General features: G+C 46.8%; 1 protein-coding gene and 2 pseudogenes across 1 annotated transcript; 2 read left to right on the forward strand and 1 right to left on the reverse strand.

The window, feature by feature from the left end:
* Window positions 1–20: 20 nt before the first annotated feature.
* Window positions 21–4,733, forward strand: LOC125529237 (L-galactose dehydrogenase; the record flags this gene model as incomplete). Its single annotated transcript, XM_048693648.1, is given in 4 exon segments — window positions 21–235; window positions 337–636; window positions 3,418–3,546; window positions 4,299–4,733. Coding segments are annotated over 4 exon segments (776 nt in total), but the record flags the coding sequence as incomplete, so codon positions are not given.
* A 3,081-nt stretch (window positions 4,734–7,814) lies between these two features.
* LOC125529236 lies at window positions 7,815–10,073 on the forward strand (annotated as a pseudogene).
* A 1,892-nt stretch (window positions 10,074–11,965) lies between these two features.
* LOC125529238 lies at window positions 11,966–13,009 on the reverse strand (annotated as a pseudogene).
* Window positions 13,010–14,196: the final 1,187 nt, after the last annotated feature.

Here is a 14,196-nt window from a genome sequence, read left to right on the forward strand (position 1 = left end):
GCGCAGGTACTCCGGCGGCGCGGTCTCGGAGTCGGTGCTCGGGGACTGCCTCCGCTTCGCGGGCGTCCCGCGCGACAGCTTCGTGGTCGCCACCAAGTGCGGCCGCTACAAGGAGGGCTTCAACTTCAGCGCCGCCCGTGTCACGCGCAGCGTCGACGAGAGCCTCGCCCGCCTCGGGCTCGACTACGTCGACATCCTTCACTGCCACGACATCGAGTTCACGAACCTGGACCAGGTCGGCCTTGCCGCCCACCACCTGTTCGACGGATTCCCTCTACCACCTCTAACCCATGGTTGATCCTGTAACACTATGTATTGCTCTTTGGATGTTTGCAGATTGTGAATGAGACGATTCCTGCGCTGCTAAAGATCAAGGAGAGCGGGAAGGCGCGGTTCATTGGGATTACCGGATTGCCGTTGAGCATCTTCACCTACGTGCTTGACCGGGTGCCTCCCGGCTCGGTAGATTTGGTTCTGTCCTACTGCCACTACGGAATCAATGATACCGCGCTGGTGGATTTGCTACCGTACTTGAAGAGCAAAGGTGTTGGGGTGATCAGTGCTTCGCCCCTTGCTATGGGGCTTCTCACGGATAACGGGCCACCTGAGTGGCACCCTGCACCAGAACAACTCAAGGTATTGCTGTAATATACAATCTGTGTTCGTTTTCATCTGACTTTTTGCAGGACAAGCTATTTCTTCACAAATCACCTATTGTAGGTAGAATAACCAGATATAAGATACTGGTACTATCCTATTTTTAGAAGAAAACGACTAGCGCATAACACATTATGGTGTGCTGCCGCTGCCATGTCATCCTAGCCCCGCATCACAAGTGTTACCACATGGCTCAGAGCCGAGCGCTTGAAGGAATCTGACGGCACCGAGCACGTCGCTCCCGTAGACACCGATATGAACGTTCGCGCTGGATATTTCACTTTTTTCAATGCCCCAAAAAGGCGCCAAAGATGCACTTGTGTTGCTAGAATATGCAACCTCACACAGATAATGGAGCTTGAGAGCTGGCGGGTCACCAGCAAGGTGGTGCCGTCACCCTGGGGGCACCAGCAAGAAGCTTCTCAACCACCCTACCACCCTACTCTGACTTGATTAGCTACTGGTACTTCTTTCCTAGTAGAGAGGATCTGCGTAGGAGAGCACAATCATCTACCACAAGCTCTGACCTGAATTGTTGTGCGCGGTAGGCCGGTAGCAGGGGTAGCAGGGAAACCATACTTTATTGATTATTGCTTGTATTCTGTAGTATACTCAAGATCCTTTATATGATCCTGTAGGCTAAGCCGACTCTGTGTCCTTGCTGGACTTTTACACATAGTGGTACCTAACAGGATTAAGCCCTGCACTTTCCTTTCTCTAGTTGACTTTGAAAGCTGAATAAAACTCCTGCTACTACTATTCCCCATGTAACAAATAAAGCAATGCTTGTTTGTAGGGGTTGTTGAGATGGAAAATGAGGGGCAGTTAAGAAAGATTAGTAGATTTTTATGAAATTGGACCAAAACATTCTGGACTACAATCTCAGTTATCTCAATTTGGGTGCTCATTTCTTTTTTTGTCAGTTCTAAAATACCAATTCAAGTATTTTGGTTTTGACAGTTCTTCGAAAACAACGGAATTTTAATAAGTAATTTCACCTTAAAATTTTATTACTTCAAAATTTCATTGAATAAACTGTTTACATCATCATTGTGTGCACATGGATGTGGGTGTACGTAACTTCAAAGGTGTACTTTCTGACTAGAACATATTTTAAGAATTTTATTTGCAATAGGTTTAAAGTAGATAGCAACTGAAAATAAACATTTTTTATGCCAGAATCCTCATCTGACACTGATGAGTGGTGACCGTGTAGGTACGATACGGGTTGCATAGTGACGCATTTGGTAGGTTGCATCGTTTTTGGGTTATTTGCATCTGTGGCCTGACTCGGCCAGGCTGAGTGAAAACAGGCAAAAAACCATGTTCTGCACATAGTTTGCTTGCCTGTATCCCCTCCAGCCTGGCTAAGCAGAAACGCACGCATGGTATTTGGTTGCAGGCCTGTTCTAGGCAGATGCAAAGTGTTGTTGTTTGTTTATCGGCAAGACATATGGTCTGTTAACCTCTTGTTGAAGTGGTGAGTTTACCAGCACACACACAGGCACATCATATAGGCAACTAATAACAGGCATAGCGTAAACAAGAGTCTTACTCACAGGCAGTTAACTGACAAACAGTTGCGGGCAAACTCTTAAACTAAACATCCAACGCAAAAGTCTTAAACTGGTGCAGAGATAACACCCTAACGATCCATGGCAAATGTCTCCTCGTGCCTCTTGCATTTGGTCACCACCTCAACGTCGTCGTCGTTGAAGACAGTCACCTTCAAGGTGTCGGGAGTCGCCAGCTTGAAGGTGACGAGGTACCCGATCTTGATCTGGTGAGCAATGGCAAAGAGGGCCCAACCCTTAGGTGAGCCTGCTGTTGATCGTTCGGACCGTGACCTTCCAGGCGCAGCCGGTGTTTGTGGAGGTCTGGGCAAAAAAAAAACAAATTATTCCATCCCAAAAATTTGAAACGCATGTGAAACTCACATCAATGTTTGTTGGCAAAAAAATTAGATTATTTTTAGGATTTTATTGTAGCAAAGGGTGCATTTGAGCTCGTGCTCACAAGAGCTTGTTTGCTAAAAACAAACATTTTATGCGAAAATCCTTATCCAAAAGTGATGAGTGGTGACCATGCAGTTACAAGTTGCATAGGTAAATTGATAGTGGTCGACTTGATTCTTTCTGCCAGTGGTAGAAAATAAATTTATTCCCTATGCTGTTATAGCTATGTTTGCCATGTATGAAGAGAAGTTCATGAGACTCGTAAGCATGGTTGCTGGTTTTATCCAAAGGTCAATAGCCCCTTGTCACCATTTTTGTTTGGTCGATCCTGGTTCACCCTAGTTGAGTGAAGCAGGGAGAGAGCGAGAGAAAGGGAATGGTAGAGTGGTCAACGGTCCCTTTTGACGTATTTTTACCTCAGTTTCTGGTGGAGAAATATCTCAAGAATGCAATTGTAAAGCAACATGTATCTTCCATTGTTTCAAGTTGAGTTATGTGTTTTTATAGTTAATTATACACTTACTAGCTACACTAAATTATCATGCTGGATGATGTATTTTAATCACTTCTAATCCATTGTTCCATACTAAGGATGCTTTGTTTATGATAATCTGGCAATCCCATTTGCCCAACTAGCTATTACCTATTTTATCATTTTGTTAACCAACCTCTTGTTTTCGTGGTTACTTTTGCACAGAAGATTATAAAATATAAGTTCAGCTATTAGCTTCTAGAAGGCTCACTTCTTTGTCCGACGTGTCAAATCAATCCATCAATTGCCATGTATAACACGATCTGTTATCAGCTGGCATGCAGGACCGCAGCAGATCACTGTAGAAAGAAGGGGAAACATATTACAAAGCTAGCCATGAAGTATAGCTTGATGAACAATGAGATTTCTACAGTTCTTGTTGGAATGAACTCTCCAGAACAGGTATTCATTTTGCCCCATTCTGTTGGATCTTCTACGCAACATATTCTTTAAGCATACATTAAAGTATGTATATGTTAAATATCCCATTTCCTTGCCTGAATTTGCCTAAACCTGATGAACCACCTGCTGAGTGCTTAGTCATTGTGTAAAGTAAGTTTGTCTTGATCTACTCACCTGTGGATGCCCAAGGGAAAAAATATATAATAAATTTTTTAGTTTTAGAAGAGAAAATAATATTGTTCTCATAGGATAATCATGGGAGTAATACTACATTGAACAAAACAGTCTTCGTTGTTTATGTACTAGCTTCTGCCTGTTTTCCAATGCTGCTTCGATTTTTAATGCAGATGAGCCATGTTAATTGTGACCTTTGTTTTTCCAGTAAACACAGACTAATATTTTTTGGACTACTTACTGCTTTATTAACGGGTGTCGGATAGTGTATTTGTTCAAGTTGGAACAATTGCTGAAATACCAGGCCTTATTAGCAAGTAAAAGGTGCATTAAAATTGTGTCCTTATTCTACTAGGAGGAAACAAATAGTAACATGATGTATTCCATAATTATAATAATACAAACATAATGTAACTATTGCCATTGGATGAATGTAAAAATATAATGTATAATGTATTACCACAGGAGGAAGCAAAATGACATTATTTGTACCTTTGATAGATTTCATCATTAAAAACATGCTAGCTTGAAAAGATGACTCTGAAGGAATTATTCATCTTGTGCTTACCTGATTCAAGGTGGAGGAGAATGTTGCTGCTGCAGTGGAGTTGTCGACTTCAGGCATAGATGAAGAACTTTTGCACGAAGTCGAAGCAATTCTAGAACCTGTTAAAAACTTGACCTGGCCCAGTGGTATTCAGCAAGCATAATGTCCGAGTCCGACATTAGCTTGGCCAGATGAGATCCATTGGGATGGATATATGTGCTATTAGTAGTTGATAGATAAGAGTCATATGTGTTCATCTGCAGCCTTGCCTGCCTGCCTGTCTTGTGATTGAAATAGGAATATCCAACTATCCTAGGCAACCAAATGGAAGACCGTCGTTTGGAATTTGTGGGCAATGTTGTTGTCTTGAGTAATTTATACATATATGCCTGGGAGCCGACACTAACAATAAAAGGTGAATGATGATTGATCATTGAATAAATTGTTCGCATATGCCGCCCGTATATATCTAGAAAATCATATGGATACAGCTGCAAGTTGTAGTGTACCGTTGGGGTTTCAGTGATGATGTTGTGTGTATGGGGGTTACAGTGGTTCTGTGTTGGGTGGTCTTGTGGCTCCAATTCGCATGAGTAAGCATGTTTGTGACGTTTCTCGTCCAGTTTTTCATTAATTAACTGGGTAACTTTCTTCATCTTAATTGATGGATGAGACAAAAAAATTGCCTCCGTGTTGAAAAAAGAGAGTAAATGAACTATGCAGTGACAGTTTCTTCTTCTTTAGATTGACTCCATTCCAGTTGTCAATAAAAACAGAAAAAACCCTTTGACGGCAAGCGAGTGTTTATGAAGATTCGGAGCTCTACCAAAAGTGAAGTTTCCTCTCTAAACCTACGATCCTATAATTGGATAAATACTGAAGCACTGGATGCAAGAATAGACAGGGCCCAGGGAATCCAGCCGTCAATGGTGACCGTCAATGGTGACCCAGGGAATCCTTCACCGGCATGTAGCATGTTCGCCCCCATGGCTGCTGATATTATCTGTGGCACCGGCATGTCCGCCGCGCGCGCGACGACCCCCTCCACCACTGCTGATATTATCTGTGGCATCCACTGCCGATATTTATCTGTGGCATCGGCATGCCGCCAGAGAGAACGACCTCTACGGCACGCAGTGGTTGACGGGGACGGTAACGTGACATGGATTGCGTAGCTGTACGGAGGAATGGTGCGTCGCACCGGAGAAGGACCACGAGTGGAGTGCTTCAATCCCATGGCTTGCCGACGGCGACCCTACCCCACCAGGCATTATTGCCGTCTCATATAAACATGGTATATACTCTCTTCCTCTCAAAATATAAACATGGCATATACAGTACTCTCTTGCTCTCAAAATATAAGACGTTTTCTGACGTTGGGAGTACATTTATATGTCCTTGTACTAGCAACTAATTTAATGTACCATGTGCTCTATCGGCCAATTCGTGTGCAGCAACATCCTTAGTGTACATCTTTTCACTCTACAACTACGAGTGGTATATTTTTGATTGCTATACTCCCTTCGTCTAGATGTGTAAGTCATCTTAGGTTATGCACCATGACCAAGGTGGAAGGGAAAACGAGATAACTTAATGTTTTTTTACTAATTAATAACATTGCATGCAATGAACTAACCATTGCATGTCGTGTTTGGTAGTCTCAAGTCATTTAATGCATGCATGGCCCACATCTTTTATTGGTCAATATGTCACGAAACAAGAAATGAGATGAGAATTAATGTACTGCACCTAAGTGTTTTGAGATTATTTGATTTTTATAAAATAACTTACACATCTAGACGGAGGAAGTAGTTTTGTGCAAGCTGGGGCTTTGCTACAGCTCATTCGAGAGTCGAGACTCGACCACTGAGAGCAAAATGGGACTTCACGGCGCTCTCTTTGCTACCCTTCCTCTTACTTCACCCGTATATACGAATGTTGTGTTGCTTAATAATGTGAATACGTCGATAGGCACATATCTCAATGATGGCTCGGCGGGTTGATAAGGGCATCTTTAACAATCGTATGAATCATCGTTGGTAAAATTATCATCTAGACTGTTTTGATGACATGATACATAATAAAAGAAGAGAGAGAATGAAATCGTATGAACATGAAGCAACGCTTCAGACACAAGCTCCAAGGCAACCATGTTTCTTCAATATTTAGTGGACCCGTTTAGTTGTTTAACATACGCTTAACATACATCTTACTTTTTCTTGCGAAAAAACTTTCAATCTATTCATCTTCAATCATTGCAATACAACGAACACCAGAAATAATAAAAATTACATCCAGGTACGTAGACCACCTAACGACGACTACAAGCACTGAAGCGAGCCGAAGGCGCGCCGCCGTCATCGTCCCTCCATCGTCGGAGCTGGACAAAACTTGTTGTAGTAGATAGTCGGGAAGTTGTCGTCCTAAGGCCCCGTAGGACCAACGCAACAGAACATCAACCGCCGCCGATGAATAGTAACGTAAATCGAAAGGATCCAAGCTGAAGAAACACAAACACAGACGAACTACGACCAGATCAGAGAAAATCCACCAAAGATAGATCTGCCGGAGACACACCTCCACACACCCACCGAAGATGGTAAACACCACCGGAACGGGGACTAGGCGAGGAAGACCTTATTCCATCTTCAGGGAACCGCTGTCGTCTTGTCTTCCTTAGCAGGACACAAACCATAACAAAACTTGAAGAGACATCTAAAAACAGAATCCTCCCGCCAGCAAAGACCGAGATCCACCGTGTCACCATGGTGTTAAGGCCACCAGAGACAGGCAGACCGACGGCGGTGCCGGCGGGAGGCGAAAGAACTCTAAGCTTTTCTTCGGGAGGAGGCGTCTTTTATTTCACTATTAATATATATCTTATTAAAGAGCCTGTACGATGTGTTGTTGATTGCTGATGTGAACATATAACCTGTTGCAGATGCTTTAAGCAGATACAAGTAGAAAGATAGCTTCCACAACCCTTTTTCGAGATCTCTTTACTCTACTGGTGGCAATATTTTTCTACAATCTGCGTGCAAGCTGGGGCCTTGTCTTCATCAGCTCACTCTACCAGTAGCAGCTACCCGATGTTGCCGTTTCTATGGGCTGCCCAATTTATTTATTTATTTTGCAAAAGTTTGCAAATTGTTGGAGACGTTTACATTATGGAACGGAGTATAAAACAGCTATGCCCTAAAATAGAGCTGCTGTTAGAGACGCTCTTAGGCGAACTACAGCCCCACCATGGCTGTTTGCAGTATTTTCCTTGTCAAGAAATTCAGTGAGTGACCCCGCAAAAAAAAGAAAAGAAATTCAGTGAGTGAGCGAGCGAGCGTGCGCAGCCGCGCGACGCGCTCTGCACCATTTGTTTTCAGCTCCACTCTATCCATGCCCATCTGTATGTACACGATCCACCACGTGCTCTGTCCACCAATTCGCGTACAGCAACCTTTCGGGGTAAAAAAAAAAGCAACTTTTTCAGCTAAGATCTCTTCACTCTACCAGTAACAGTGTACTGTAATTTTTTGCTATATTTATGTGCTAGATGGGGCCTCCTTGCCTTCTTCCTCAGCTGCAGCTCTCTCGACCACAATGATAGACTTCACGGCGCTGGTCTCCCTCTTCTTCGTCCTCCTCATCCTCAAGCTGGTCACCGGCCGCTACGCATCGCCCACCCGGGCCTCGCCCGCGCCCACGGCCCGCTCATGCTCCTCCGCCTCGGCGCCGTGCCCACGCTCGTCGTCTCCTCCGCCGAGGCCGCCAGGGAGGTGATGAGGACCCACGACGCCGCCTTCGCCAGCCGCCACCTCAGCGCCACGCTCGACATCATCACCTGCGGCGGCAAGGGCGTCCTCTTCTCCCCCTACGACGACCGCTGGCGCGAGCTCCGCAGGGTCTGCGTGCAGGAGCTCTTCAGCCAGCGCCGCGTGCTCTCCTTCCGCCCCGCCCGGGAGGACGAGGTCGCGCGCCTCCTGCGCGCCGTCTCCGACGGGTGCCGCGGAGGCCGTGCCGTCAACCTCGGCGAGAAGATGTGCCGCATGACCACCGACTCCGTGGTGCGCGCGGCCATAGGCGAGAGGTGCGACCACCGCGACGAGTTCCTTCACGAGCTCGACGTGGCCGTGCGGCTCACCGGCGGCATCAACCTCGCCGACCTGTACCCCTCGTCGCGGCTCGTGCGCCGGCTCAGCGTCGCCGCGCGGGACATGGTCAAGTGCCAGAGGAACATCTACCGCATCGTGCAGAGCATCATAAAAGAACGAGCCGGCGCGCCGGAGCCAGAGAGAGATGAGGACCTGCTCGGCGTCCTCCTCAAGCTGCAGAAGGACGGCGGCCTGCAGTTTGAACTCACCACCGAGATCATCACAGCCGTCATTGTGGTAAAGATATTATGATCATTCCTCAACCATCCTTTATTAGCACGGTTCTGTACTACATCAGTTGATGATCAGTGTGTTAATTAAAGTCCTTGATTTGTCCCATTTCAAATTAGTTTACAACAACAACAACAACAACAACAACAAAGCCTTTAGTCCCAAACAAGTTGAGGTAGGCTAGAGGTGAAACCCATAGGATCTCGTGACTATCTCTTCCGATGAGGGGGTTACTCCCCAATGAAAATCTTTTGGATTTCATCTCCATAAGAGTGACTGGGTTTTTTTCGCCAAGCCTATCACAACCCTCCTCCTTTGCCCGGTCTTGGGACCGGTTATGTTGAGATAACATAGACGGAGTTTCATTTGAAACTAGTTTAAGTTTGAAAAATATATTAACATCTACAACACCAAATTAGTCTATTGAGATGTTTTATGAAATATATTTCCATAAGATATTTATTTAGTGTTGTAGATCTTAGCACAATTTTCAATATAGATGGTCAATCTCAAGCAACTTTGACCTAAGACCAACCTATAACTTTTATTCTTTAGGAACGGAGGAGGTAATTTTTTAATTAAGTTTGACAACGCCCATTTGTGTGTAACATCAAATGATAAGCAACTGCAGGACATTTTTTCTGCTGGGAGCGAGACATCGTCGACGACCTTAGAGTGGGCCATGTCGGAGCTTATGAGAAACCCACGGGTGCTACATAAGGTGCAGTCGGAGGTGAGAGATGCCTTCAAGGGAAAAGATAAGCTCATCGAGGAAGACATCGTCAAGGTGAGGCTGGGCTATCTCCACCTAGTGATCAAGGAGGCTCTAAGGCTGCACCCGCCGGGGCCGCTCCTGCTCCCACGGGAGTGTCGCGAGGCATGTCGGGTGATGGGCTACGACGTGCCCAAGGGCACCAAGGTGGTTGTGAACGTGTGGGCGATGGGGAGGGACCACATGTACTGGGGTGACGCGGAGGCATTCAGGCCAGAGAGATTCGAAAACAGCACCATCGACTTCAAGGGAGCCGACTTCGAGTTCCTCCCATTCGGAGCTGGCCGGAGGATGTGCCCCGGCATGTCGCTCGCGATGGCCAACATGGAGTTGTCGCTAGCTAGTCTCCTTTTCCACTTTGATTGGGAGCTGCCCTGTGGCATGAGGCCCGAAGATATGGACATGACAGAGACTTTCGGTATCACAGCGAGAAGGAAGTTCAAGCTCTCGGTGCACGCAAAATCCCACGTCCCATGTGGAAATTGATTTGTTTGTTAATGGCTCAATGCATGTAGGGATGGCGCCTTAATTTGGAATTATATGTATTTTCTGGCCAATACATCCGCGTAGCTGCAAGGTGTCATCATCGTCCTTGTACAGTTGAATACCCTGTCTGAATCTCAGTTGCTGTTGCATATGTATGTCTTATTTATTTCTTTGTCCAAGAGTTTTGATTGCATCTATGGTGAACTCGAGATAGATGCCAAATGTCCACGATTTCATCCAATTAGGTTGCTATGAAATGCACAATGATGGAGGGGCGTGTGTTCGGGTGCACGTGAAGCCCTATGTCATACGCGCAACAGTATTCATCAGCTACAAAGCTTCTTGGCCACATAAGTTTCCATCTTGTTGTTGATGATTTATAGCGTAGATATGCGGTAACTACTTTAGCAATAGTCATGGAAGAATATATTATGTGAATGTGCATGTATTCAAATGAATGTGCCCATATCGTTTAGTTCCAATTATGCACTTTCCTTTCACAGTTCTTTGGAGTTGGATCATCTTACCTCCCTTGATGTGGACATAGACATCATATATACGTCTATAAATATTACATGACACATTTTGCAGAATTGATATGATAGACGAGAGATTATGTTGAAGATTACATAAGCCATGCAACTGCACACGTCGACGAGCTTAATGTAGTGTTGGGCGGGGGCGGGCAGCCATGCACAATTCATTGAAGATTTTTTTAATGGAGGGCTTAGTTGAAAGAAAAAAAAATATTGTTTGCCCTCTCAGTTGTTCACATTTTGTGTTTCGCTCCCTGGAAATCTGGCATAGCTCCACCACTGCACGCGTCCCTTCATTGGTATCGTACCATGCATGTCGGGATACGTACTATCAGTCAAGGACCTACAGCCATGCAATAGGAAGGAGGCAAACCTGTTTGCGTCAATCACACAAGCGTATAGACGAGCCCATGATACGGCGGAGCCAGCGACACAAGGACCAATTAGTGTGCCCCTAAATCACGTTGGGCCACATCTTGTCAACAACCAAATCAAACGTCGGGTCTTTCTGAGACGTTGCGTATCCTACTTATGTACGAGTCCTGCGTCTGTTTAGACAAGATTGCTACTTTTATTTGTCATTCCCTCGTAACGACTAATGCCACCATCAAAACATCTTATCGAAACCCAATTATTTCGTCTCGTAAGATTTTATTCCAACTAGCATCTCCACAATTTTAAATTGCTTGGCTATTTATTTCTTGCCTGTTCTTCAATTTGCATATCCTTCATGGATAGGCCGATCACGCCGTTGACTCGGTCGATAACACCGTGAAGTTGGTTCAACGATCGCCATGGATATTAGTCATGTACGGTTCTTCATGTACGATTGGTAGCCAGATCGTGAGGGTCAAGTCCCTACAAAAATTATAGTTATCGCCTTTCATCAAAAGATCGGGACCCCAGTTCACATCAAGTGTTATTAGTTTTCAGAATCATCGGTGAGAGATTTACAATTTCATTGGATTAGATTGTTTTTCAGTCCCATAATAACCCATCAAAAAGCCAAAAATTGATTAGTTCATCCGCTGCACATATCTTTTTAGTCTTTAGCAATTTGCATCTAGTATTTGCTTTGTTGAGTTTTTAGTTGCATTCATCCTAGAGTTAGTGCTGGTTTAGATTAGTTAAGGTGTAAAAACATCTACTTGATCAATCTCGTTTTGAGCTTCCTCATAATATTTGCCGCCACGCTAGATCTCCATCAGAAAAAGATCCCAATATTTGTTGCATGCAATGCGACACCCCTATCAATTAAGAGGTAAAAGCACCCCAAGTACCCCAACTTGCACGAAATGTGATGATTTAGTTCCAAATTTGCAAAATGCAACTCCATCATACCCCAACTTGCTCTAGATGTGATGATTTAGTCCGCAGCCTATCACAGCTCGACAAGTGGCAGTCAGATGGCTTGACCCGTCTTCGTCCGCACTTTTGCAGGAAACACCCTGCCGTCTTCTCTAATTAACCCAGCCAGGTGCTTCTACCTCAAAAAGGAGTATAGGCCGGGGACATGCTGTTTTCAAAGTTACAGGACTAAAATTTCTGCCCTGCGGGGTATCACAAATGGCTTCAGGTAGCTGTCTCCGATGGCCCGAGACATGGCTAGCACGTCGAAGACGCGGGCGCCGTCCCAGAAGATGGCGCACCCTCCGGCCTCTTGGATCCGCTACAGCTCGTCGGGCCGATCCGGCTGATCAAAATGAATCAAACTATGGTTAGAACAACCCGCAATTAAATCTTTATCAGCAGAGCTTATAAGAACTTGGTTGGTTCTGAGCGCATACCTTGTGGTTGGATGAGAGTGGGATGGCGGCGCTCCCGCGGCCGATGTCCGCACGGCTGTCACCGCAGTTGGCGACGACGAGGTGGCGAGGCGGAGGGCCGACCACGGCAACAACGGCCGTGGAGCCGACGTGGTCGCACTTGGGCAGCTGCAGCTCGCACCGGCAGGTGGGCGCTTCACTGGCCCTTGACCTTTGAGCTCATGGCCTCGGCGTCCATTCGCGCGAAGCTCCGCTCCATGACACCCATCCACCGCTCCGCATCGTCCGACCCCGACGAGCGGGCGCTGCCGACCTCCTCGACCACGATCTCGTGCATCCGCTCCCCGCACGACGTTGCAACCTACACGCACATGCAATCCAATCGATAAATACTCACGAGTCAAAACAAAGTGCGAGCTGCACATGCGCGCTCTCCTTTCAGTGTAGACATATGCTACTAGATCAAAAGGATAGATTATTTGAAGCCGGGATATATAGGCACTCACATGCGAGCAGCTATGGCCCATGGCCGTCGAAGACCCCGAAGAAGTGGTGGCCGGGGAGGAACTCGGGGCGGACGGACACCGCGTCCTCCATATCCCTCCGGCGGCCGCACACCGACATCACGCCGTACTTGGCCGGCTCAATCTCCTTCCTCGTCCGTCGAGGAGGATTCCTCCTCCAGCTTCCGCCTCTTCCTGGACACCTCCTCCGCACCACGCTCGGCCACCAGTCTATGCCGTCGTATCTCCATCCTCCGGCGCCGCCCCGCCCGGCTGCCGACGTGGGACTCGGCGCCCTTCCCCTCCGCCGTCTCTCCATCCTCCACGCACTATCTAACTGTCTTAGTCCCCGGCCTGTCATGGAAGAGAAAGGCTGCCGGCCGGAGACGGTGGCGAGCCTGAGCCTCTTGGCCGGCTCCATGCGCCTGGTCCGGGACAAGCGGCACCAGGACGGTGTGGCCGTTGGGCTAGAGCTGCTCAATTACATCTGCGTCGTGCACAGGCCGGCCAGGAGTATAATTGTCAGCATTGGTGCGACGTAGTGCGTGGAGGAAGACCTTAAACTCAGCAATTGGCCCAACTTGCTGTGTCATTTGAAGACATGGGAGTGGATGAATGCATCGCCCTGCCCATCGATAGGAAGCTTGGATCGAGCAGCAATGTGGCAGCATAAGCACCGCCCGAGTCAGCGGCCGGGTGTACATGCAAATTGGTGTGAATTTGGTCAGCTCAATAAGCACTCAAGGGCTGGGTTGTGGTGAGTACAGCCAGTTTTGCCATCTATGGGTTAATTAGAGACGACGGCAGGGTGTTTCCTGCAAAAGTGCGGACTAAGACCGGTCAAGTCACCTGGCTGCCACTTGTCGAGCTGTTATAGGCCAGGGACTAAATCATCACATCTAGTGCAAGTTGGGGTATAATGAAGTTGTATTTTACAAGTTTGAAACTAAATCATCACATTCCATATAAATTAGGGTACTTGGGATGCTTTTACCTCACCAATTAACATCCCTTGATGTCGGCCGCGTTCCGCACGGGCATACACGTCCACGTTGTTGCACGCGTTTTCGCCGTATGCAATACCCAGCACGTGGTAAACCTGCTCCTGCCCTGCTGCCACGTATACCCAACCAAGCCGTGTGTGTGCGCTGCCGCGCCGCTTTTCCCTCATCCATTGATTGCTACTCCCTCTGTTCCGAAATAATTATCGTTGGGCAACCCCAGTGCAAATTTCGTCACGTTGTATATTTTTTTCACTTTCCTATTTTGCCCTCCCACTCGCTCGCACTAGCTCGCTCACCGCTTTCTCAATCCTCCCTGAGGGAGTCCTGGATTAGGGGGTGTCCGGATAGCCGGACTATACCTCCGGCCGGACTCCTGGACTATGAAGATACAAGATTGAAGACTTCGTCCCGTGTTCGGAAGGGACTTTCCTTGGCGTGGAAGGCAAGCTTGGCGATACGGATATGTAGATCTCCTACCATTGTAAC

Source organism: Triticum urartu, unplaced genomic scaffold (genome assembly GCF_003073215.2).
Source record: "Triticum urartu cultivar G1812 unplaced genomic scaffold, Tu2.1 TuUngrouped_contig_5447, whole genome shotgun sequence".
NCBI classification, from domain to species: domain Eukaryota; kingdom Viridiplantae; phylum Streptophyta; class Magnoliopsida; order Poales; family Poaceae; genus Triticum; species Triticum urartu.